A 26766-nucleotide genomic window follows, 5' to 3' on the forward strand; every position below is an offset into this window, starting at 1 on the left:
TCTCTTTTTTTTTTATGACTCTTTTAATTTTGAATTTTATGGTACAAGTCCATACCATAGGGTCTGGGGTTCTTCCCTAAACCCTGCAAGTTCCCACATTGGGCTTCTCTAACTGAAGTGTTTATAAAGCATGGCAAGAAGACATCCCAAGAAACAAATATCCTATGACTGTTAAAATTGCTTGGGTTGAACCCCTCTGCTTTATAAGCACACTCCGAATCAGTGGCCTCCAGGGCAGCACTGGCCCCTTAGCCCAGGGTTTCTGAGAACCACCGGATTCTCTTCAAGATTCTTCTGAGTCACTGTTTATTATTTGAAGGACTCATCCTATAAACGTGCATTGATTTATTCACTGGACACATCCCAGTGGACCCTGCTAACATTTGATGTCTCTCTTTTTTTTCTTTTTTATTTGTCCACAGTCCCCGCCATGCCCTAAGATCTTACCCATCTCCTACCCCTGCATTCATCTTAAAGTGTCCGGTACTACAGATGTTAACATCAGGCAATCAAAGTGAGGGATTCCATTCTCCCCTGCAGGTCATTTTTGATGGTTTCAGGTGGTCTTGATTTCAGCCCTGACCTCTGGGGTACCTGCTGTGACTCTGTCAAGGGCAACAGATTACAACACTCATCAATGTCAGAAGTATCTATGGAGCTATTTGAAAGCAAGGATGTCCAAAACCTACCCAAGACCTGATGGGTGAGACCTCCCAAAGCCAGGATCTAAGCTTTTTTTTTTTTTTTTGGTTTCTATTGTTATTTATAGCTCTATAGAGTAATTCTGAGGTGTAGACAGAGTAAAAATCACCAATTTCAAGAAATGATCATTTTATCTACATTTTCCTTTATTCAAAGCTGTCTTGTATTAAAGGACAGAACATATTCCCTGTGGAGAACCTCTCTTCTTTGGGGACTCAACCAAAAAAAAAGAAAGAAAGAAAGAAAGAAAGAAGCTTCTCCAAGTGTCAAGTTTACTGGAGTGTCCTCCCCTGCCTGAATGGCATTCACAGTGGAGAGGGCCCATCCCCCAGGTCTCCTGACACAGGAAAACCCACATGGAGTGGTCATTCTCCACGTGGGCTTTGCTTGATGAAGATTCATGCTTTGTACAGTGCGCTACAACCAGACAGCTCTGCCATAACATATATGCAGTCAACTCAACGAGTTAGGTTTTATTATCTGCCATTTTTACATTAGGAAACAGGTGCAGCAAAGTTGATTAACATATACTCGGAAGTAGTGACTAGCCTTAAACTCGGCTCTAAGTCCAAATCCACTACTCCTTCTCTGCTTCCTACCAAACCACTGTTTATTCTTTATTTTTGAAGAATTTCAGGCTTATGGAAAATTTTTAAAAAGCGTGACCTTTCCATGAATCTGTTATCCTACTTCTCACATGTGACCATTTGTATCATGTGCATCAGCCTTCTTTATCACTCTCATCTTGCACATGTGGGTGTATTTAGTCATTTCTGTATATATCTGACAGTATATTACAAATAGAATTCCTCTCTGTCTTCCATCTACTGGCTTACCCCCAGTTGACTGCAACAGAAAGGAGAAAGGTGAGCTCTAAGTGAGAGTCTCATGTGGGCATGGAATTCTCCTCACGCCACATTTAATCTTCTCTGTCTCCAAATGCCTTAGGCTTGTACTGTTCTCTTACCACTCAGAGGCTCCAGTGAGGGTCATCAGAAACCCCCCCAGGTAGGGTCCTGAACCACTGGACATTCTAGCTGTTTCTACTTTCACATAGACTGGATACTATATTCGATTCCTGCAAGACTGTCCTATGCTCCTCCATTGCTTGCTAATTTAATAACTGTGCAGCTGGGAAACTAGATGAGTTTCAAATCAGCCTGTTGCCACCTCTGACGTGGTCTGTCAAGAGCCAACATGAAGGGGTAAGATACGAGTTTCCTTAGAAAAGCCAGTCATTTATGGGCTGCCTGTGAGATTTTGATCTTATGAACTCCAAGTTTATAAAAATCTACAGTAAAGCATGCTGGAGATGGTGCTAGCTAAAAAATGGGCCTTTCCATAGGGTATGGGTCTCATCTGTCATTAAATAAAGTCACTGGATTCTTTAGTCAGAGCCAGCATCTTAATACTCTCCCTTGGGAGAAAAAAAAAAAACAGCAGTGCTGAAAATCTCTTGGAGAAAATACAGAATTAAAGCATGAACTAAGATATCTGTCTTGGTCTGGGCCTCTGTTTTGCCTTGGGCAGGATATGAGTATTAACAGGAACCATCATTTGTAGGAATAGCAGGCTTAGCTATTTCCTGGTTTTCTTTCCCAGGGTAAAGCAGAGGACCACAAATAATAGGTTAATTCTACCCTCTGCTTAAAGAAGAAAGAGTCTTGTTTTCTCTGTTAAATTTAACACCAAGGTCATTTTACTCAGTTGATTAAAACTCTTCTTGAATGTTCCCTGGATGGTTTCCCTCTGTATTAGGTCCTTAAGCCTGCAGCTTCAAGGTGACTTCATTTGGTTCTCTTCTGCGGACCAAATACTATACGCAAGTATTGAAGCGTTACTAATCCTGTAAGATGCCAAGAGTTTCAGCTATTTTTGAACTCTGAACGATTCTGGTAACTGGACTTCAGTCTCTGATCACTGATAAATATTTTTAATTTGGAGTTGGAGCAGTTCCCTGTGATAGTAAGTGGAGTTGGAGCAGACAGAGCATACTATTGTTCTAATAAAGACAGGACTCAAATTAGATTCTGCCCATACAGGTAGGGAACTGAAAAATTGAGCCTCTGCTAATGTTATACTCGCAGGCAATGAGTCCTAAATTTGAGTCAGTGACACGTCACTAACATGATCCCTCACAGGAGATAAGTACCACCTGAACTTGTGCTTTACTGTTTTAAGTCTGCCCACTGCTATCTGTGAATACGTTTATTTTACCTCCACAAATGGAAAGCTAGCATGACTCATTCTTAACTGAAAATAATAAATACAATCAAAGCCAAGATTAAATTCTATTGGGTTATATTGCTTACCAAAGGTTCTGAGCCCAAGGCTTGTCTCCCTTTTAAAAGGGAGATAAACCTGGGTTGAAGACATACTGGCACCATCCCGCAATTTACCTTCAGGGAGCATGATGGGTTCGAAAATTCATTTTTCTTTCTTCAGTAACTGACGTTCTTGATCCCAAGGGGTACTCTACCCAGCTTTGTTCAACATTTCCTTTGGGAAACCCAGTTCTCTTGATATGACATTAAGGGTGGGCCAGAATAAACGGACAGCATGTGAAAGGACATGATAAGAAAATATGCAATAGCTGAACACCAGCATGTCAAAGGGAAAAAGACGCTTTTGTCTGCATTGCTCCTACAGGTACTATAGGAACATAACCACATCCTCCAGTCTCCTAGCTGTGACGCAACCCTCACAGTGAGGGGTGGGGAATGGATTGGCCCAGTCTGGGAAAATTAAGGGAAACACAGATTGGGGAAAAAAAAAAAAATCTCACAGTAAGTAACTGGCAGAGCAGGTGTTCATGCGCATGCACACACACACACACACACACACACACACACACACACACACACACAGATTCACAGAATAAAGTACATGACACATATGAAAACAGAGGATTCAGTTTGTACCACATAGGTTGTAACCTTGGAACAGCCTCAAAATAGCAGGACCCAGCAACTTGAATGAATGCTCGCCCTTCCTCACACCCACAGCCTCCTTCATTGACAAATGCAGCAAATTTAAGATGCATACACACCCTGCAGAAGGAGCGGATGTTTCAACAACACAAACCACCTCCTGCCCTAGGAATGACACCTTCTGTTTTTCGTGGACGGAAGTTACTTTTTGGGAAGTGTAATCTTCTTAAAGATGCTGTTTCCTCGCCGACTGTGAAGGCTCTGAAAAGCTCCATAGCAGTTATGCCATATTCCACAGCCTCCTTTACCACTCTTTGCTAAATGAACTCATCGCTCCCCTGGTATTAACGTGCCATCAGAGAATTTGCTGCTCCAGAGGCAGTGAAGTGAGGGCTCAGGCAAGGGAGGTAAATGCACCCGGTGCGCCCGCACAAGGCGACTGAAGCTTTTTGGCATCTCTGCACGAGCTGTGTTGTCACAGAACTGGCCAGGCCTCCAGATGCGTGCCCCACACCTGAGCACTCCTGGAGAGGCGGCGCTTTGCCTCCCCAAACCTTCTTCTCTGCCTGGCCTGAAGGCTAAAACGGTCTGCTAACGCTCTCATTAACCGCCCCGCTGTGAAGGAGCTTCCATTTTCAGAAACATGAAGATATTTCCCTTGTTGGCTAAGTGATATTAAATCTTCAATTAAATTACTTCTGAAAAAAATGCTTTGCAGAAACCTGAGCTGTTGTCTTTTCAGAGCAAGGTTATCGTCCTAACATGGCGAAATGAGGACTTGGGTCAAACCAACGAGAAAGACGTAAACCCTAATTTACTGCGACTCCAGCGCAACCTAATTTTTCTTTTTAACTGAACTGTGTAACTTTGATTTTTTTTCTTTAAAAAAAATAAAAGAAAGAAATATAGTAAAGCATTAGCAGGGAACAAAGTTCCATGTGTTCTAAACTGAGTGAAACAATAACGCAATGTATTTCTGAAATTCAACTTCAAACTGAAACTATTGATTCCTTATCTGTACTTAACCGCATCAGCTCTGAGGAGGGTGTGCCGTGGTCCCCCCGCGGCTAGAGCTCGGATCAATGTCCAGGCCCCGGTAGGTGGAAAGGGCCGATCTCTACGTGAACTAATGGGATCATGCATTTGTCTTTCAGGTTCAGTATTTCTTCAAGATCCTGGATAACTAGCACAATGGAATGTGAAGAAGTCACAGCCTGAGGCATGTAGACAAGAGTGAGTCACGCACATAAGGGATGTTATGTGTTCATTCTTTTATTGTCCATTGTTTTAACCTGACTGAATACAAGATCAACAAGAGCACTGTACTCCTGGCAATTATTACATATGTTAGAACATGGAGTTTTGCACTGTAGACAACATATAACACCAGTCTATGGGGTACTGCATTGCTTTTTATAAAGTTCAAAATAAAGATTTATTTTCAAACAAGTGACTTTGGTTTATTTCATACATTACACTTTTTTCTTGCAGGAAAAAAAAAATAAAATTGTACAACTGCATAAATATAAAATTCTTCCACCATGAAAATGGTTAAAACATTCATAAAGACACAGCACCAGCATGTGATGCCTCCAGAGAAAGGAAAGAGGGAAAGTAAAAGAAGATGAGAAGCAAATGAATTCGCCCTGTCACCTGCACAGTGATGGGCAGACCTAGATCTCAAACACAGCACTGGAACAGACTGGAGGATAGGGGAGGAGATGTTGGGACAGCATTCAGTAGGAAGCACAACAAGCCATCATCTTTCTGTGTTTTTCTGTAGTGTCACTTAAAATGTAAAGGGCAGTTCCCCCATGACAGGCCACCCCCCCCCCCCAGCCCCAGAGAAAGAAGAAAAATCAGAAAGACCTAACACCACAGGAAAAAGACTATGGAGTGTGTTAAAAATGCTCATTTGATGGGCCATTATCTTTGAAAGAGCCAAACCAAAGAAAAAAAAAAAAACCCAAAAACAAAAACAAAAAAAAGTACCATGCCAGTTTTATTCCCATTGAATATTTACACCTTGGACAGCAAACCTTGCTCACATAAAGTAGAAAACAGATATGATAAAACATGGCTTGAAAAATGACCAGCGTGTGCACCTAGAGTACTGTACACTAAATAAAATACACAAGGCAGCAATACTTAGGGGCCAGAAACACTGCTTACTACAAGTCAGTTATGGAATCATAATTTACAGTAAAAATGGGCACGTCCCAAGGCTCAATTTTTATTTTTCTTTTGTCATTTACAGTAGAATAAATATTTTGTTGCTATTGCTACACTTTAAATTTACATTCTAACCTATTAAATGCAGAAAGCTAGTGTAAAGCATATAGATTAAGTGTAGGTCCCATACGTATGACAGTTTTTTTTTTTTTCAAGACTAGTAGGTTTTTGTATCTTTTTTTAACTTATTCAATGGCTAGTGGGGAAGATTTGTGCTTGTGATCAGCTCTTAATTTCAATTTTTACATCAAAACGTCCCTGAAAACGGTCTTTCTCACTGTACCCAATGTTCTCACCGTACGCCTTACACTCTATGCGAATTTCAGTGTCCATGGTGAGGTTGGTGAACTGTACTGCCAGCAGCGGCTGCAAGTACTTGGGCTGCAGGAGTTTGCCGTAGTAGGGGTAATACTGCAGAGGGAAACCAGCATAGCCAGCCATTCCATAGTACTCCATGGTTCCAACTTTATCCTTATCTTCGTCTCGCTGGGAAACAGAGTGAAATGGGAATTGGTTGGTTTTGGTCCTGAAAGACGGCCTACACTCACACACATACAAGACTCAGCCTTAAGAAACATCCTAAGAGAAGGCTACTCTGAATGTGCAAATGGGGAAACCAAGGCAAGGATCAACTATTTCTACAAGACAGCACAGCCTCCAAGAAGCGGTCGGCCACAACCAGACAACGCAGTGCTGTCCCAGCAGCTGTCTTACATATATTTATGTATAAGCCTTTCATTCTCTCCTGTACATTTCCTTTCTTGGTGCCAGCATAAAACGGAACTCCTGGAGACTCTCTCACTAAACAATTAATCAAGTAATGGTTTCTGAAAGGGAACAGGTCCTGGTTGTTAATCTTTTAATATTTTTTTAAAGAGAAGTGGGAACCACAGATTTTTAGGTGACATCGTTACTGTTTCAAAATGTTACCCCAAAACTTTTAACATAAACTATGGGCCCAGTGAGAAGCACTTCTGTGGGCTAGTTCATATTGCAGTTTTATAAACAAGTATTCAAACTGATCAATCATGGGTGGGCAATGTCTTCAAACTCCCTTGTTTGACCCTGCCAAAGCAACCACAGGAGGGACTTGGAATTCAGTCAATCTATAGAAGGCTAATTTTTCAGTTGATAATTGTATGGCCTGTGAATGATGATATAAATACCGAAATAGCCCTTGGCAGAAAAAATGTTCTCCACTCCTCGATTAAGTTCAGATATCTGACTCTCTTGTGCCAATGGAGAACTAGCATACAGTTTTATTCCTGATCCTGGTTTCTGTCCATTGTGTATTTTTTTTAAAGAATAATTATTTGAAAGGTGAAATGACGCAGCAGGAGAAAGGGGCAAGAGACTCCCAGTCCTCCTCCAGGAAGCTGCATCAGAAGCGGAGCAGCTGAGACACAAACCAGACACGTCAAACGCGTGTGGGCATGCCAAGCAGGGGCTTAACCCGCTGTGCTAATATGTTAATATGTTAGCTACTCCTCTTTTTGTCTTTTCCAAGAAGGTTGGCCAGGATAGCTACAACTCACCCAACTGAGTATTTTTCTTGTTTATTACATTACAATTTTATCTGCAATTGAAAATATACTCATTCCCACTCTCCACCTGTCCCCTACCCCCCCACCACACCCCCATTTTTAGTAACCCTCCTTACCTTGCCAGTGCACTGAACAGGCAGCACATTCGGACTATACTTCACTGGGGAAAACTCCAAGGACTCATTCTTGGGAGGCTGAAAATAAAATCCCTATCGGTCACTAATTTGTAAACAACTGTTAAGAATTCCAAAAACATAAAACAGGGCTGCGGTCCAAACAGCAAACCAACTGAAACCACAGGATACTTCAGAATAACGCACTGAATGGCCTCCCCTAACTGATCTAAGTAGGAAGGCTCACGTTTATGATGTTGTTGAAATGAAAGCGACTTCAGAAGTTTTTGAGAACTCTACGTAAGCCATCTAATAGCCCAGTACTGAAGGAGCCTGGAATGAGAACCTGTTCTCTCAAAGACACTGGTAAGTCGGAGCTAGCCTCGAAAAGGATGCTCCTGGTTGGCTAAGATGATAATTACTGAGGCTGCCATTTCAGTTTTCCTGAAACTAGGACTTTCCTCCTCAATCATGAATAAGGTCAATCTTTTCTCTCCAGAATGCCTGACTCCTAAAAATGGACTTGTAAGTTGACCCCAAACTGCTGGAAGACAATCATTTGCTTATTTACATCAACACACCATGTGAGTAGATATAACATGCTGGGTCTGAGCAAGGTCAGTCAAAATGGACTGATCTGTACATCAGTAAATGTTACTGTTTGTTTTAGAATAAAAGATTACGGTGCTCTAGAACTTTCTTCCAGCAGTACACTTACTCTTAAAAGGGTATGGTGAGAAAATGATTATTGATAAAAGAAGTTGCATATGAATGCACATTGGTAATATGAAGAGAATGTTAATCCTCCGAGAATGAAGAAAGTCACGCCAAGTGAGATGCTAGGGCACTGCCATCTCTGACAGAAAAATTCCCATGACAAACAGCTGGGGGTTTGGGTGGGAGTGATGACCTTGAAAGTGGCTATGGTTAGCCAATGGATACCAATTAAAAAAAAAAAAAAATTGAGGAGCTGAGCTCATCATTTTATGAAAGATCCAGACACAGGCAAAGATCTGAATCAGGACAGCAGACCTTGCCCAACAACTCAGTGTCTGCAACGAGAAATATCGGAGCTCCAGTGGCACAATCATTAGCACGGTACTTACACACCAAGGAAAACTATCAGAAGCAAAGGATTCAGAAACGTTAGCACTGATCCTTTAGCCATGCTATGCCATTTCCTTGGCCTAATAGCCGAGTGGTGTTGGTTAGGTATTCTCAAATACAAGCATGACACAATGGCTCTCACCATTTTTCTTCCTACAGACCCTCTGTTGGAAAGGGCAACGTTGAGGAGACTGCTCCAGCCATCCAGGAAGGCTAGCAGCCACCTGCCCACTTCCCTACCTCTACCTCTGGAGGCCCTAAGGCGCTGTGATGCACCCTTCAGTTTACAAAACTTCTCATTTCTGCCTTGATTTTCTTTTGAACATACCATTCACAGGTGACAAGTTTTATGGAAAGAGATTAATAGCACTCATTAAATAAAGGGGCAAGTGAGTCCGATTTCAGAAATGACGAGTTTCTTCCCATAAGCCAAAATATAGCAGCCAATCCCTAAAACTGCACACATGTCAGAGCTCAAGGGTGATGGGGATGCACTACCCTCTGGAGTTTACCCACTACTTGCCTTAGGTTTGAAGCCCAGGACTCGGTTGAGCTTGATAATGATGCATGGTTTGCCGTCTCTGTAGCCATAAGTTTCATCATTCAATCCAGAGCAATTTCCCAGCCATTCGAGCTTGAACCTGCAGACCTTCCGTTCGCCACGCTCATTGTTAAATTCTCCTCGTTCTTTAGGTTCACTGGGAATATCTAAAAATGCACAAGTCGTTTTGATATTTTATCAGCAATTCCCATAACACCACTAAGATAGAAAAAGAACTTTCTCCCTCATCAAAATGACTTAGCCTGAGACAGTGCTATTCGCCACACAATAGGTGGAAGGAAGCGAGGCTCCCTCTGCACTGACAATATAAGGATCCCAGACCAACAGTTGCAGGTTCAAGATGTCAAAGCTTGCAGTGCAGCACCTGAGCTTTGGTCTCTGGCACATTGCTCTCCCCCCCCCTCAATAATGGATTACTCAGCAATTTAGAAGACTGAAAGGCAGCTGAGTCATGTTTCATGAGTAGCATCGTTCACATGGGGCACGCTGGCTTAGCTCAACAACAGGGACATGGTAATTCAAATACACATTACGAGGACTGTCACTAATATGCAGAACTGGAAGCGTTTTATCCTCATCTCTTGGAACTGTGCCCATAAATAGTATGTGAAACAGCAAAGCAAGGGATAAGAAAAGAATCGAATATTTTCTTTCCCAACAACTATTTACATTTCTTTAGTGTTTTGAGTTCCTGCTTTTTGACACTGAGATTTTTTTTAATCCTTAAATGAAAAATTTTATTCTAGAATTTTTTTAATTCAGACCATCCCATGTAAAATCCAGAGAAAGAGTAAATGAAAATAGATTCAAAGCAAATACATAGCATCCTGCAGAAAGCTGGTTCAAAAGTCAGAATTTTTATATTTATTTACATATATATATTTATGTCTACATATACATGTTAAGTTCACAAATTAGTTTCCCTTCGAATGGAAATCTGCCTCAGTTTTAGTCCTTTTGCAAACTGATTCTCTCTTGTTGTTAGAAAATTAGATGAAAACGTTATTTAAATTCTAATGAGAAAAAGTCACAGCGAAGATCTTTCCTTTACATTATAAATGTTTCCAATATAACTTAAAACGGCAGCATCAACTCCATGTAAGGACCAAACTAGAGTCTTCCACGAAAACGACAGAGTTGGCAAATGCTGGAATTCAATCAGAAGGAATGCCATGACCAAGGAGCTCAAAGAGAGTGAGAGAGGGGTGAGGAGAGAGAGAGACAGAGAGAGCTCTTTCTGGTAGGTGTGAGAACAAGGGTCGAAGCGTTGGGGAAGGGGAGGGTATGCATTCTCATCAATGACTCACTGATCTCGACTTTTGAACTGTCATCTTTTCCGAAATTCTCAGCTACTGACGACTTCTTCCACGTCTGATCCCAAACGGGACCTGCGGTGGATGCTCTGACTAGAAATCCTCTTTCCTCGGGAACAGCGTGGCCTCCTTTAGATCTGAAGCCCCCCACTGTGGGGGAGAGAAGCTGCTGCTGCTCTCTCTAAGAGGGACTCTGTGAGAAGGATCTGCAGGTGGGCGGCTGCCCCTCTTTTTGGGCGTACACCACAACACTGCCAGTGCGGCCTCTGAGTGCCTCGTGGGCAGTAGAGCCGTCTTAGGAGTGCTTCACGCTCAGAGCCCTTTCCAATGCGGACCGCAGTAGGATGCAGAGCTCCAAGGTATGCTCCTGCTTAACGAGATTTCTCAAGGTGGCCAAGAGTTCAGTTGTGCCATGACGTCAAGAATCTCTCCATCATGAACCAACAGAAAGGGGAAACAGACAACAAAGGACAAAGACAATGAGTTACCAACGGTGACACTAAGTCGACTTACCACCACAATCTTCAAAAATCATGTCATCCTTCTGGGCGGAATCTTTGTACTTCTCCAGGAACCTAACTATGTTCACCACATATTCTTCATAGCTCTTGGGATCATTAGGACGAAAGGCGATTTCAGTCTTCTGGATCTGAGGAACCTGTGTTAATCCTAGACCCCAGAGGAAGTCAGGAAAAGAGGAATTAATTAGTGGGAAAGCAGGAAACCATTTCTCCACAGAAAACATTTTGCAAACCCTGCCTTTGAAAAAAAAAAAAAACTGGATAAATTTTACTTTGCTGATGAAACCAATCCTCTGGCACGTACATTAAGTACGTAGGTGCTAATGACTATGCCTTTATATCCTGTATAGTTCCACTTACTAACAACATAACGTGGTGGCATAAATTAAATTCCACTTGCAACCAAAGGTTAAGCACCTGGCCCAAGGTCAAAGAGAAAGAGGTAAAAATGCATGCTGGCTGGTAGTCAAATGCCGGTTCCCCCTGCGCCTTCCCAGTTGCAAGAAGCCTTGCACATGGAGGTCTTCTTTTTGGACTCCTTGTCAATGAATTTATAACCACTTCATGCTCTCCAAAACTCAAAGCTACTCAGTAGAGATCTTGCCTTGGATCTTATAACTAAACTGGAGGAGTTTGGCAGTTATGTGCAATTACTATTGCTACTCTGTGTGTGCCTCGGTATTGCGCTCTCAAGCGCAATTTGCCTTCCTTTGCCTTCCTTTGTCTTCCTTTGCCAGGTTTCCTATATTATTATTTGAACACAGCACCATTCAGGGGCAGCAGTTCCAGACTCAATCACAGGTGCATTCATTCGATTGTAGGACTGCTCAGTAAAACTCGAATTTCAGATGAACAGCAAATGATTTTCAAAGTATTTTTTTTAAAATACAAGCTTGCCCCACAGTGTATGTGGGGATATATTTATCCTAAAGATTTACTGTGTATTTAGCTAAAATTCCCATTTAACTGGGCATCTTATATTTTCATTTGCCAAATCCAGCAACCGGATTCTAATCCTCATGCCTTGATCAGAATGGCTCATCAGCACCATCCTGTCTTCCTCCACTGGCTTCCCACCGGCTGGGGAGCCCCCCGAATGGAGACCCCCCAGCTCACTCCCGAGACCGGCTTCAGAGGTTTTGCCCCAGACCTACCAAATCAGCACCTCTTACAGAGGGTGCTGAGCAGCATCTAGGAGAGATGAAGAATGCCCTAAGCACCCTCAGTGTATAACGACTGCTCCAGGGAATTAACACTGAAGAGCACCAGTCGTGATAATTAATGTGGATGTGGCGAGGATAATAATTGCTTGGCAATGCTCTCTGTGGGCTTGAGAACCAAGCTCCAAGGATTGGCTATTGTTTTAGAGAGAGATTAAGGAAGGCTTTAACCACATCCAAAGTGGTTAAATAATGAGGTGGATCCAGTTTAGGGAGCTGTATGAGCAGGTTTTTGAATGGACGCAGTTCACTGGAGAATAGCAAAGATGACAATTAGAACTAGAGGGGTGACCCAAGATAGAGGACTTCAGGGGTGACATTGAGAACCACCTCAAAAACTGACAGGAACCTGAAGAATCCAGCGGGACGAAGCATCAACAATGAAGGAAAAATGAGCAAGGGAAAGAAGCAAGAATTTGCTCCTTTAAAAATCTCTGGTTTAAAATAAACAAAGGCTACTATGCTTAAATTTATAGGAGATCAGAAGCCAAAGAAACCTACTGACATATGTTTAAGAACTAAATATCCTCTCAACAATCTTTTTCCACCTTCACTCATCGTGTAAGAAAGCAACACAATGAAAATTATATGTTCACAAAAACAAAATAAACAAAGGTGAGTGGAAACAAAATAAACAGAGGTTGAGTGAGTGGAAGCTTCCACTGAAATGTAATGCTTGAGATAGCAGAGGCAAACAGAGCTGCCATTGAAATAGGGAAAGCTGACCAAGGAAGCACCTACCAGGTAGGGGTTGTAAACAAGACTTGTTTTAAATCCAAGTAACTTGCCTGGACCTGGGAAAGTGCAGAGACAGGCCCAGAGCCAAAGGCTCAGCAGAACACAGGAGAAAGAAGTGCCTTCCCCCAGGAATGCTGAGAGAATGCGGCCTGCAGGGGCAGCCCCACCCGAGAGGCCCTATCAGCTAAAGAGTTTGGACAGAAACTTTTTCGAAGGTATTTGGCGAGACAGGAGATTGGTGGGGGATAAATGGGCTAAGAGAAGATGTACATACTCGGGGTGAAATGGTGAATCCAGACAGCAAAAGCAAGGGAACAGAAGTGAAGGCAAGAGAGGGGATCAAGTGTCAGAAAGCAAGGGCTGGCCTCTTGACCATCAGCAAATGGGAAGGTGGGGACGTCTACAGCCAGCTGACTACAGGGACATCCCTGGGAGAAGCATGTGTGCTGTCGTCCACCTGTAGACAGGTGATGCAGCAAAATCCAGACCCCAATGGAGTGCATCCTCATACGAGGCTTGGAGGATCTCACTGAGTAAGCTGGAAAAAGGGAAAGAAGCCAAAGCAGCCCTACGTCACACTGTAAGAGTCCCAAGTGTCCTCGGCCCGCCCTGGCCGGGTTTCAGCTGGCCTCCCCGACAGCTGGCCTCTCCCTTCCCAGGAACCTCTCCCTTTTGTTTTCTAGGTACCACTCAAGATTGTATTTCCTTGATGTGTGTATGAAGTGCAATATTGCTTCTTGGATTCTCCAAGGAAAAGAGAGGGCAAGAAGAGAGGGGGAATCGCGCGGAGTGCTTTTCCATTTGCCACGATGTCTCACGTCTAGGGTCACCACGTGGAAACAGCCCAGGTGGCAGGAGGGAGCAGTCCTCCGTCCTCTCGGCTCCTTACCACCAAAACAATGCTGGCAGTGCATTTCTTCTTCAGGAACCTAACAGCTATGGTCAAAGCCAAGTTCATGTTCAGTTGATAGCCTTTCTTATTAGCCAGCACTTCATCCACGATTCCTGAAATCAGAAGTCTTGCTCTTTGTCATTGTGCTACTGGCCAAGACAACAGCTATACACAACTGGTCTCAGGCCTTCCAGAGAGGACCAGTAGAAACAACGGGACAAAGTCACGGAATCACCGATTTGTACCTGCCAGCCTGAATCGTTCGTCAGCATTGCTCATGCTCTAAGCCCAGTCAAGTGTTACTAAGTAAGAAACTGTGGGTCAGCCTAGAGGAGCCTGACGCTGCTCTGATCAGAAAGGCAGCACCAGACACCGAGGAAATCAAAAACACCAGGATGACATGGGCAACTGAGCCAGGTTAGACTTTGGATCAATGTCTCTGCCTTGTCCTTTCCGCGTTATGTGAAAGAGGGCCTTGGTAGAGGGGACCGAGAAGGACAGATGAGCCCAGGGAGCTCAGCCACGTGTGCTTTCTTCTGTGGGCGAAGTTCATCTCTGGCGTCCGAGGCGTACAGTAAGATAACTAGAGGAACCTTAGCGGCCATCTTGCCCAGATACTCAGCTTCTATGGCAGGTGTCGGACACAGCGTTAAGAGGTGGTGTGAAACGCCCCAACTGCATACCACAGTGCCTTGCTTGGAGTCCCCGGCTCCTCTTCTGATTCTAGCTTCCTGCTAAGGCCTGCCCTGGGAGCTAGGAGGTGATGGCTCAAATCCTTGGAGGAGTCCTACCACTCACGTGGGAAACTAGATGGAGTTTTGGTTTTCAGCATCAGCTGCTGTGGGCTTTTGGGAAAGATAACCAGAGGATGAATGAGCTCTCTTTCTCTGTTTTTCAAATGAAGAAACAGGAGAGGAATGAAGGGGAACGAGAAGAGGAAGGGGAAGGGAAATGGGAAACGGAAAAGAAAGGAAAAACAAAAGAGCCCAAGTGCTATTTTTGGAAAACTCAGAGGCTTTGTAATTAGGTCATGCCCCCAACTCCTCCAAATCCTGAGCAAGGAGTATACGCATCCTTACATGCACACGCATATCTGTGCGGCCATTCCCCAGCCCAAGGGCCCTCCTGGAGGGCCTCCCCACCACCTTTCCTCCCCTCTCAGGAAGTTCTCTCAGTCTACCAACCACTGTCCCAACCTCCTTTATCCACAGCCTACCTCTATCTTCTACCCACTGGGTCACTCCCCAGATGGCCACAATGGCTGGAGCTAAGCAGATCCAAAGCTGAAAGCCAGGAGCTTTATCTGGGTGTCCACATGGGCACAGGAGTCCAAGGACTTGGGCCATCCACGACTGAGTTACCAGGTCATAAGCAAATAGAGGCAGGTCAGAAGTGGAGAGTGAGGACTAGAACTAACAACATATCAGATGCCAGCACCACAGGTGGAAGCTTAGTCTACTTTGCCACAGCACCAGTCAGAAGCATGTGAAATTTTTACATTGGGCTTTTAATCAATATTTCAAATCTACACAAGATTTGAACTTTAAAAAAAAAAAATTCTTTTTAAAGATATATTTGCTTTTCATCTGTCTCATATCAAGAAAAACAAATAACACCCAGGCTGACATTGTGGCATGATGTACATAACCGCTGTATGTATTCATGTGGGATCCAGTTCACCTGCCAGCTGCTCTGCTTTGAATCTAGCTCTCTTCCAACGGCCTGAGAAAAGCAGTGGAAAATGGCCCAGGTGTTTGGGCTTCTGCACCCACTTGGGAGACCTCAATGAACTTCCTGGATTCGCGCAGGTTTGGCCCTAGCCATGACCTAAACCAGAGGATGGAAGACTCCTTTCTCTCTTCCCATTCCTACTCCTCTGTAACTTTCCAAGTACATAAATGAATCTTTTAAAGAAAAGAAAAAAAAAAAGAGGAGGGAGTGAAAGAGAGGAAATAAAGGGCTTCCCGTTAACAAAAAAAAAAAAAGTATTTTGCTCCAATTACATTTGTGATAACGGTGAATCTATCATGCTTCCGTCTTCTTGTGGGTTTGAAGTAGCTAAATTAGAAAGCAGCCATTTTAACCTTGTCTTCCTTGCTCAAGTGGATCTCCCAGCACAGCTGCCTGTACCTGTCATTTAATACAGCTGATGAATCACTAACCAAATACTCTAAACAGGCATCACTTTCCGTAGGCACCTCCAGGAGGGAGCCAGATGACTAAGCACACAGGAGGCACAGCCTCTGCGCCACGGCCACGCACAACGTGCCTGCAGCCCGGTCAGCTACACGTGCCTGGCTGGAAAAGAATGTCCAAATTAACAAAATCTGGGAGACTATGATCAGATAAAGAGAGTGTAAAGTTACTGTGCATTTCAAACTGCTTGGCAGCACCAACTTTTTTTTTTTTAATAGAAAAAGAGCAGATTTCCAGAAGGATCTTCCATGTGCTGGTTCACTCCCCAGATGGCCACACCAGTCACAGCTGAGCTGATCTGAAGCCAGAGGCCAAGAACTTCTTGTGAGTCTCCTATGCAGGGGCAGGGTCCCAAGGCTTCAGGCCATTCTCCACTCTTTCCTGGCCATAAGCAAGGAGCTAGATGGGAAGTGGAGCAGCCAGCACACAAACTGGTACCCACATGGCCGCCAGGCTTGGAGGTGAAGGATTAGCCCATTGAGCCAACGTGCTGGTCCCCGACTTATCCTTTGAATCCATTTCCCACAAACTCTTGGAAAGTCCCCTGGCATGCGCTGATATGCCCATATACATAGAGACATACAAACATACTCTGGTGTATACAGATTTTCTACTCTTTGAATGCCTCTAGACAGAAGCTACGGAAGGCACAGGGGACAAAGGTGCCCAGGGGACAAAGCAGCCCTGGGGCTTTTTGTGCTAAACTTCTGCTCAGGGCCAGCCCTACAGTAGGATAGGCCACAGCGGATCTTCCTAACTTGAAGCGGGTCACATGGGTACCCTCCCAGACATCCTGAAGCTGCTTTCTTTGAACAGTGAACAAGGTGAAGGACTGGACGGTCCCCACGGCCTCTCTAGATCAACCTGCCTGAGCCAAGAGCCTCGGACGCTGGCTGAAGGCCCTGTTCTGTCCATGAGGTCGCTTTTCATGAGCAGGCTTTTCCCTGCAGTTCATTTTCAGGCGCGTAAACACTCTTTTTTCATATGTTCTATCCTTTTTTTTTTTTGAATTAAAAACATTTTAATCTAATGTTCCTTCATATGTTCTATCTTTTAAAAAGTGCATACAACTTCACAGGGATGTATCATTATTTTCTATGGTTCATAATTATGCTTATCCTCCCTATATCACAAGAGGCCACTTCCATAAAGGGAAAAATAGAGACAGACAAATCCTAGTATTTGAGACTAACTAGGTCTTTCGTTCAAGACTAAATCAAAGAACAAGTGCATGCTGTACAACTGACTTGTCTAGTTACAAAACATTTGCCAAGTCACCAATATCCTGAAATGGGACACTGTGTCCTATGTGGTGTGTGACGAGGTCTGTCCATGCATGTATGTGGGAAAAGATCTCCTCACCTGGTCAGCAGCTACTGGACACTACTTTCCAGTTCCCACTCAGGCCCGCAGTTTCTCACTAGTTCTGTCTGCTGTCAGATGGGCCATCAGGTCATGAGTACTAGCAGGAGAGCGCCAACCAACCACTCAGAGCCATCTATCCTGTACCCTCTGATTTTATCCTGGCAGGGATGGAGGCCCCCGGGCTGTTCTTTCCTTCCACTGCCAACCTGGACAACAGAGCCCTTCCCCAGGATGTGAAGCTGCACCGACCAAGCCAGCATTGGTTCCTGCTGTCCTCACCGGTCTTCCACCTGCTTCCACTTGCCAAGAATCTCTGTTCCGCTCACACGCCTTACAGTGAGCATGCTTTTTTCTTCGGCTTTAGGAACATGTTAAAGTTAATCCTTAGGCTTCTGTTGCCTAGGAAATGATTTATGTGTGGCATCCCGGTCCGTAGGAAGAAAGTCATAGCCACAGGGTAGGTGAGTTGTGAAGACAAAGTTCCCCAGCATAAGTCCTTTACTACACCAGGAAGGCTGGGCGAGTAGTCTCTGGACATCGCAACCGCCACCAAATGCTGAGGTATCTGTAGACTATGAGTTCTGCGAGAAGGTTGGTACAATCCACCTGACGGTGGGAAAAGAGGAGGAAGAGAGGGAAAGTGACAGAGGGCGGGACCGAGTGTGCGCACACATCAACGTGCCTCAGGTCAGGTTACAAATATGTGGGTTCTGACCAAGCACAGAAGAAAGACACCTTGTTAGCACTTTCAAGTACCCATGTGTCTGAAGAGTAAGGAGGCCAAGTGTTTCTAATCACTTCTGAAATCTGAGTGAGACCAAGTGATACCAATGTGATGCAGTTTGAGGAGAAAAAAAAAGAAAAATCAGCTCTTGTGAGACTGACTTAATCACTTCTCAGAAATTTTACTTAAACACTTAGGATTTGTACTGCCATGGCTAATCCCCTACCAGATTTCCAGATCAAAAAAATTCCCTTTCTCCAAACAGATGGAATCAAAACTGTTGGCAGTGCCAGCGTGTCCTGCACGTCCCCAGCCAACCTACACCTGCCCAGAGTCCAGAACACTCTTAGCATGAGCTTGGCCAGCATCGAGCCACCTTGAAGAGCGGAAGACCCGTGAGAGCAAGAGCAGTAGTCACGTCCATATGTGCTTACGTGGAAGCAACTAGGCCAGCCATGCCCTGGGTCCCACCCCCTGACACCCAGCACCCTTCACTTCACTGCACAGTGGCTCTGTGGGCACAGATGGGGGAAGGACAGCAGCGGGGGCAAAGGAGAGTTTTCCATTACAGCACAGGGCAGGCAGCATGGAGGGCGGGCCTGGGAATGCCAAAGGACAGCCAAGGAGGATGGGAGACAAGGCCGTTACTGCGAGCGAGGGGCGATCCCACACCACCGCATTCCAAAAGGGGAAGGCCATACAGCCGTCAGGCTAGGCTTGGAGTGCTGCGGCAGTCAGCCAGGAACGGCGGATGACAGTGTTGGTTCAGCATTATCTCCTCAGAGGATGAAAGGCCTCTAGCTCTCACAAGGTACAAGTGACTCAACTGATATTTGCTTCCCTCTTGGTCATGACAATGGAGGCTTAGACACACCAAGGTGAAACCTCAAAATTGTCAGGGCCTGCTTCAATGTGGCTGTTTGATCTGCATATTTATGGAGGTCATTATCATTCCAAAGTACAACTTCTTAAACGCCTGCTTTCTCAAGCAGGGTCCAGCTGGGTCCCTCAAAGGGCCCACACAGGGCCCTGTGATTTTCTCACAGCTGTCATATTCCTGGGTTAAAAGCACAGAAAACTCCCACTGGGTAAGGGGGCTATGGCTGGCTTAGATTAATCTGGGAAGGTGACTGGTAAGGGGGTGAAGGAAAGGACAGAGAATTACAGAGCCTGGAGGCCAGAGTGGGGAATACAGAGGCCCTCTGCGGTGACGGAGACCCAAGCAAGCACAGGAATGCATAGCTCCAAGATGAGCCACCAGCATTCCTCTGCAGAAGGGGGAGTTGGTCAGGTCAGTGCAACTGCTGTGAACACTCTAAATATAGGTACAAAGAGTACGTCTTTCAGGAAGGGGCTGGAAGGAAGGAGAGGCCGGCAGGGGATGGGCGCCCCAGCACCCAGCCAGTCAGGGCACGGCCGGCTACAAGTTTAGGAAACTGGACTGTTGGTGAGACTTCGTTCTGCAAACAGCATGAGGAAAATGTTTTACATTTTAGCATTTGGACTCCCCCAAAGTTCATCATCAAGGACCCTTTTCTAAAGCTAGGAAATTAAAATGAATTTTCCAATTTCTGTGCCATCTTTCGTATAAGAATTACTATAAACAGGTATCACTATGGAAGAACAGCTTTTAAACAGCCGTTATTAAACAGGAAGGGGGGGCGACAAAAACAAACATCTACACACTCTGCGATCACTGCCACCACTGTCACTACCAAGAGAGGTCATCCAGTAAAGGACAGAAAACAACAAACATGCTTCATTGTCACAGAGGCTGGTGAGAAATGTGTTTATTTCAGTTCTCTGCCTACAACAGAATTCTTAGCTCACCACCCTTTCCATAGGGGAAACAATTGCTGGAAACTGTGACTTACCTGGCAAATTTCACTCACTCCTGTAGGTATGTATTTTCTTTATTGACTTCCAACAATGTGTGTGTGTACAGATATATAGAAAATGTGTATATGTTTAGGTATGCGCATATATGCACATACATATAGCTATCTGTATAAGTCCTTTTAAACTAGACGTAGGGCCAGCCCACAATGCCTGCCATCTCTATAATACAAGAACTGCTGTTTCTTTCCCACAACAGAGAGGTGGGGATGATGGACACGTTACCTAGGCTGCTCGATGCTGTGCAGATGGTTTCAAGACTGTCATTCCAGACAGCTGTTATTAAATTGTTGCCCAGAGAAAGAGGAGAAGAGGCAGCTGTCACCTCCCTGCCAGCAGCAAGCTCAAGGTCACTGACAAAGTGAGAACCCGGAAGTTATGCAACACTTCCTGTCGAGGCACTCCAACAACAACTTCTAGAAGTGCTGGAGGATCAACTCATGTTGGCTGCAGCTCCACTGCCTCGTCTTGTCAGAGCAAGGTGCGACAGCAGTGCGCCTTCCAAGGGCTCCAAGGCTGCTAAGGATATACCGAGCTGCCCACACGGTGCAGCAATACATGGCACCCACACCAAGGTGTGCCTCAGGGCTCCTGCGCAAGTCTGCATTTCCTATGACAATCTGCTTATTCTCCTGGTCCAGAAATCTGGTACATAAGACTCATAATCCAACAGGTTTTTATAGCGCAAAGCACAGAGAGCCATGTTGTTCAAGGTCAAGACGCAGGTGGGACAGGAGACCCCTGACACCTTGGCTCCCCTCTGTGTGAGTGGCTGATCCATCGCAAATCTTCTTGTCACCTTTAAAGGTAAATTAAGACGCCGAAGCATCCACCCAAATTATTCTTGTAAAGGATTTATCTGAGTCACACTTCCCTCAAGAAAGTAAAACAACATGTGTTAGAGTACAAATGATTCCACTACCCATCAACCTTGTGCGTGTCAAGGGCGAGGAGACACAGCCTGCTTCAGGTGCCAGGTGCCAGTCACACAGTGGCGAGTGGCAGGAGTGGGTGTCTCCTCCCCAGAGCTGTGCAAATGACAAGCCCGCAAGCCCGGGAGCTCTGCCTGCAATGCGGGCTGTGGTGAGGCTGCAGCTGACACGTGCCTGCTTCCTCCCTCCACGCTTGGTGTAAAATCACACACACACACATACACACACACAAAGGTTCGGAAGGATTCTTGCTCACTTGCAAAACCTGACACCCACTGGACCTACTTACGCAGGCACTGAACCTTCCTCCCGACTGATTTTACCTGGCGGGGCCACGCGGTCCTGGTAGGTGGGCTTAAATTCACTGATGGTGAGCAGCATCACCTGGATGGTCCCGATGAAGATGCCGGCCAGGCAGCCATAAAATATGACATAGAAGAGGAGGATTTTAACTGCAAGGAGAACAGAGGAGACAACAGGTCGTGATGGGGTTCGGTGCTCAGATCTAAGCCTCCTCTTCCCGTGGATGCACGCCCCCGCCGCCACCACGGCTTCCCCTCGAACCTGCTTCCCCAGAGCTCCTTTCGCAACATGGAACCAAGCAGCAAACCCCACTTTCACTGGTGTGTGGTGATAATGGGGGGGGATGAGTAGCTCTCCGTTCTGGGCAAGGGGGCAGGGACAGGAGGAATGTGCAGCCATGGCTAGGGTTCACGCACACATGATTTTATTCCTGAAATTAAAATACGCGTGTGTGTGTGTACATACATGTGTGTGCGTATGTGTGTGCGTACATATCCATGAAGATCAATAAAGTCGACAGCTATGTCGCATCCTTAGCCAACACATTTTAAACACGATGATACATTCCTTGGGAAACACCGGGGAGTGTTCTGCCTGCTTGTCCCTTGACATCTGATGCTACAGTTCAAGATCTGCATTTTCTCCAAATGCTTAAATACCAAAGGGCTTCTACGGTGCCACAGAGCAGTGAATGCAGAGGAAAGTCTCTTGCTTACTATCGCCCTAGTCTTATCTTCTCCCGTCCCTGGGAAGGAGGGAGAGCAGGACAAGACAAAGGTTAAAAAAAAAAAAAAAAAAGAAATCCTATCGAAAAAAATGCTGTGTGCCTTCTCGTGTCACCTTCTGGCTGGTGACTTCATGAGCTGCAATTCATGGGATAAGAGCATGGAGACCAAAAGAAAGAAAGGGGGAAAAAAAAAAAACCCAACAAGCCCACAGACTGGAACGGAGCTATCAGTTACTAGTTTACACGGATTATCTCGCTGATTAGCCGCATAGTAACAGCCTGTACTAGGCATCGCCCGGCAGCCCTGTGCCAGCCAAATAACCCAAAGTGAACGCAGAAGTAGGGACAGGTGAACTGTAAGATTATCAAGTCAGGAACACGACCGCACAGAGGGGCTCCAGGTTGCTTCTAAAGTGGTCCAAGTCTCCTGCACTAACACCTGGAATACTCGGACCGAGAGCACGGTCTAGGGGGGGGAGAGGAAGTGCGCAGCCAGACTTCAAGCGCAGAAATCCGCCTTTTCCCTCTCCATACCTCTAAGGGCCCAACTTCCCCATCACACAATAAATGATTCCGAACATCAAGCTAGAACCAGAGCAACACGTACAAAACCTCAGCAGAGGGCTTAATCATAACCCTCCCCCCTCCCCACCTAAAGAAAAGAACAAGGAAACGGGGCTGCGAAAAGCACAGATAAGGAAGAATGTGCAGGTTGCATAACCCGGAGCCACCCCCACCACCGCCACGGCTCCTCCACTCCATCCCAGCAGGACAGGGGTTAAGTGCTGCATTCTGTATCCAGGCAGCAGTAGGCAAATGGCAGGGCTGTGACGTCAAGGGATCTGGAAAATTTTTCCAGAGCCGGCTCCGAAGAGGTGCGGAGTGGGTACAACAGGATCAACGAGGGAGCAGCTGGAGTCTTCACGGCTTGGCTCTCTTTCCTATGGCCCCTTGTCCCCCATTTCGCGTAGACAACCTTGGCTAGCCACATGAGCCTCTCCTACTGGCTGGAAGTCCACATTTCTGTACTCACGCTACAGATGAGGCTACCCAATGTTAACGGCACAAAAGGCGCATAATTCACGCTGTAGTTTAAAATGCAGAGCGATGGAAAAACAAGCCACTGTGCAAGCACTTTCACTAAATGTATGCATATGCAGCCATTCCATTCTGCTCAGAGACATCCGAAGAGGAGCCCTCCCACCCCCATTTTCTGCTCTGACATATTTCTTAGCAAAATCTCACCTAGTTACTGCTCTGAGGTCGCCTGGTTACAGGGAAGCATGTGGAACTGTCAGTGCTAACGAAGGCGGCTGACCCAGACCCAGGCCACCAGGAGCCACTCAAAAACCAAAAAAACAATCACAGATAAAAACAACAAAAATCCCAGCCTAGACCTTCAGCACAAACCATCAAGGCATGGGAGGAGAGCTTTAAAGATGTTTTCTTTTTGGTGCAAATAAAATATATATATATTAGATTTTGCGATCAGGAAAAGTACCCTCGCAAAGGTCACAGGTACATAGGAAAATGGCTTCAGGGCTGAACTATCAAAACAAAATGCTGGTATTAACTTCACCAGAAGGCAGCAAGCACAAAGTGATTTGCATGCCATGATTCCTCCAGCAGGTGACAGGCTGGGTCCCCTGCATCCATCTTGATGAGAATCTACCTACAACAAAAGTGAGCCAAGGGCACGCTGCCCTCCTCCCAAGGGCATCCGTGTTGGGCCGAGTGCTTTCAAAAGGGCCTTTTCGCCATAGCAGACGGGCTGACGGTCGCTACCTTCTCTGCCTGGAAGGGATCCTGTCTCTCCCAAAAGCCAGACAGGAGCAGCCAGACATATTAGCACAAAATACGGACTGGAGCGAACCCAGTACCTGCACCTAGCAAAAATGGAAGCCAAGAGCAGAGAAGCAGCCTGGTACTGCGGATCTGCGATCGTCCATCCGGGTAAGGGTGTGAGATGAAGCCACAGACTCGAACACCCTGTCTGTATCTTCCCTGGCTGTGTCCACCTAAAGACTGCGTCCTTCCACACCGCCTTCCCCTTAAAGCAAATATTATTCTAAGAAACATGGAGTTGGAATGAGGAAAGAAACGCATTTTATGAAGGGGAAGAACACTAGAGGGCAAATTTCACAATGTGCCTGGAGGCACTGCAGCCCTGGCCCAGTGCCATGTCACAGCCAGGCTGAGCCCACCAGGGAAGACAGCCTGGCTAACCTGGGGAGAGCAGCAACCACTCCCGGATCCGCAGTGCACCTCCTGGGCCTCCCTCAAGTTCAAGGAGTTGCTAGGAGATGGCCCTGGCTGGGAGCTGTTCAGCCTCCACAGGCCCCAGGGCTCCGCAGGTACCCCCTTGTGCATCAGCGAAACACAGGGATCTATCATTACTGCCAAAGCCACTGACACAATCTCACTGAAGATCCAGTCTCCGCAAAGCAGTGTGTAACAAAAAAAAAAAAAAAAAAACACACACACAAAAGGTAAAAGCCATGCTAGAAAGAACCATTTTCCATGGCTCAGGACCGAGGCCTCCCAGTAATGCCCTGGAATGAGGTTTCACCTTGACTAACCTTGAAGTGTGATGCATTATTAACCCTTTACTTCTCCATCAAGACACACTTGCTATAGGCCACCTATTTTTTCCTTTACCAAAAAAAAAAAAAAAAAACCATGTTACACTGCTTGCATTTCAAAATGTCAGCCGAGCCCTATTTCCCTGACTCATTCTCCCCCCTGTTCACACGGATCCTGCCAACCAGGAACGCTGCATCAGCCCCTCCTCAGGGCTCCCCTTGGTGACTGCAGCGGTGGGGCGGCTGCTGCTGCTGCTGCTGCTGCTGCTGATGATGATGATGATGGAGCAGGGGGAGGGGGCAGCGATGCCGCAGGGGGGAGTTCCCTCCCCTCCCTTCCGCAGGCAGGACTCACACAGATTTGCCTACAACTCTGCCCTTCAAAATGACCTTTAAAAAAAAAAAGTCAGTCTCCTGGTATTAGGTGTCCAAAAGCCCATAAGAGATCTAATTTCCTAATTTTCAGTGGGGTGGGGGACAAATGGGTGGCTTATTCATGCAACCAGGCAACAGGCTGGACAAAAATCTTCAGAGATCGCTATTTGTCTCTTGGATTATCGGATGCCTTACTGTAACCAGCCCAAGCTGCCCATGGGCATCTGTGTGGACCAAAAAAATAAATCAGTCTTTCGCATGTTTCCGGCCAGAGCTCTGAAACCGACCCCCGACATGGATCTCACTGGGCCATTTCTGGCCTGGGGTGGTTCTGTTCAGGTCACCGGGAGAGAAGCGCCGGCCACCGCTATGAAATCTTGCAGTGTGGACCCCGAGTCCTCTCCCTGGGCCCCTCTCCTCTCTTCGTGGGCACACATTCAGACTAGAAGCAAGATGCTGTGCCACACAACCTCGTCTGCATTACATTCGAAAACTGCAGTAGCTTCTCTCGCAGTCCCAAAATCCCGTTTTGGGGGAGACACCTAGGACAGGACACAGCCAGTCTCCCTGAGTTTGACCATTCCCAACAGGAAAAGAATCGAATGATGCCCGCTGGGGTGACTGCACATTACCAAGAGACCAGCCTGGCACGCTACACACACACACACACACACACACACACACACACACACACACAGCCCTCCGCCAGACGGGCTCCCGCAGCCACCCCGCGCCCTCCAGGGGTCTCCGCATTCCGGGGCAGCAGGACCCGCACATCGCAGCCGGCCGGTCGGGCCGGTGCTGCGGAGGAAGGGTGCGCGGAACCGGCACCGGCAGGGCGCTTGGGAGCGGCAGCCCGCAGAACCCGGTACTTACACCAGCTGCCACCGGTCCTGCCCAAGAACTCCTTCTTCTCCGAGTTCCAGATGAATTTCTTCCAGCTGCCTTCCTCCTTGGCTTTCCCGCGCGCCATGGTGGCGGCTCAGCAGCTGCCGCGGGGCTGAAAGGTGGGGACTGCGGCGGCGTGCGCCTCGCGCGCTCGCGGCTGCCCGGGCGGCGTGTGCGTGCGGGACCCGGCTCGCTCTCTTCCGAGGCTGGAGATGCGCCGCTGCCGCTGCGGCTCCTCCGAGTGCCGAGACGCGAGACGCGCGGCCGAGGGAGCCCAGGCGGCGGCGGGGGGCGGGGGCGGCGACGCGCGGGGGCGGACGAGGGGGAGGGACGCGCGGGCTGGGCGGCTCCGAGCCCCGCACCTATTGGTGGGCGCACGGCCGCTCACCGCTCCCTTTGGTCCTCCTCCACGCACTGCTGTCGCCCCGAGGGGGGCTCGGACGCTCGGTTGCCACCGGGGGGCGGGGGAGTGCGTGGGGAGGGAGGGTCCCCTCCGCCTGCTGGGACCCTCCTCTGCGGCCACGGGCGAGGGGAGGTGGGGGGAAAAAAGTCAAAGCAGGAAGGACGGGACCGGCGGACCGCGGGGCCTCGCCACACACGCACACACACGCACACACGCACACACGCGCGCGCCCCGAAACGAGAACCTGGCCGGGGGCGCGGAGCCCTACCTTTACTATATACCGCGCCCCCGACCGCTCGGGCCACACCCGCCGCCCGGCCGTCCGGCCAATGGCCGCGCGGGAAGGCGGGATCCCGGAGCCGGCAGGGGCGGGCGCGGGGCCCGGCACAAAGGAGCCGCCCGGGCGCGCCGGCCTGCCTAGGGGAGCCGGGGCGCAGAGCAGGGCCAAGGGAGCGGCGGGGAGCGCACAACCACCCCCAACCCCCGCATCTCCTTGCTGGG

At 47.0% G+C, this 26766-nt stretch overlaps 2 protein-coding genes across 2 annotated transcripts in view; one reads left to right on the top strand and one right to left on the bottom strand.

The window, feature by feature from the left end:
• NME7 (NME/NM23 family member 7) overlaps nt 1–5078 on the top strand; it is a 187137-nt gene extending 182059 nt beyond the window's left edge. Inside the window, exon 12 of the mRNA XM_040987543.1 lies at nt 4787–5078. Coding sequence (XP_040843477.1) covers nt 4787–4819 — 33 coding nt within the window. The 3' untranslated portion in view covers nt 4820–5078. The remainder of the gene's footprint in view (nt 1–4786) is intronic.
• ATP1B1 (ATPase Na+/K+ transporting subunit beta 1) lies at nt 4892–26130 on the bottom strand. Its single transcript, XM_040987544.1, has 6 exons — nt 25851–26130; nt 21311–21439; nt 11017–11172; nt 9152–9336; nt 7525–7602; nt 4892–6350 (listed from the first exon to the last, which is right to left on the bottom strand). The coding sequence occupies exons 1-6, from the start codon at nt 25945–25947 to the stop codon at nt 6087–6089; spliced, it is 909 nt and encodes a 302-aa protein (XP_040843478.1). The 5' UTR covers nt 25948–26130; the 3' UTR covers nt 4892–6086.
• Nucleotides 26131–26766: the final 636 nt, after the last annotated feature.

The sequence above is a fragment of the Ochotona curzoniae genome, unplaced genomic scaffold (assembly GCF_017591425.1).
Source record: "Ochotona curzoniae isolate NIBS_2020 unplaced genomic scaffold, NIBS_Ocur_1.0 contig_4754, whole genome shotgun sequence".
Classification (NCBI taxonomy): domain Eukaryota; kingdom Metazoa; phylum Chordata; class Mammalia; order Lagomorpha; family Ochotonidae; genus Ochotona; species Ochotona curzoniae.

Bases quoted from the DNA above. Each gene is read 5' to 3' on its own strand.
- ATP1B1 (XM_040987544.1), bottom strand. From the start codon at position 25,947: ATGGCGCGCGGGAAAGCCAAGGAGGAAGGCAGCTGGAAGAAATTCATC. The intron at 21,440-25,850 runs GTAAGTACCGGG...TTCTCCTTGCAG, and splicing joins CAGGACCGGTGGCAGCTGGT to TTAAAATCCTCCTCTTCTAT. The intron at 9,337-11,016 runs GTAAGTCGACTT...GTGCATTTTTAG, and splicing joins GATTTTTGAAGATTGTGGTG to ATATTCCCAGTGAACCTAAA.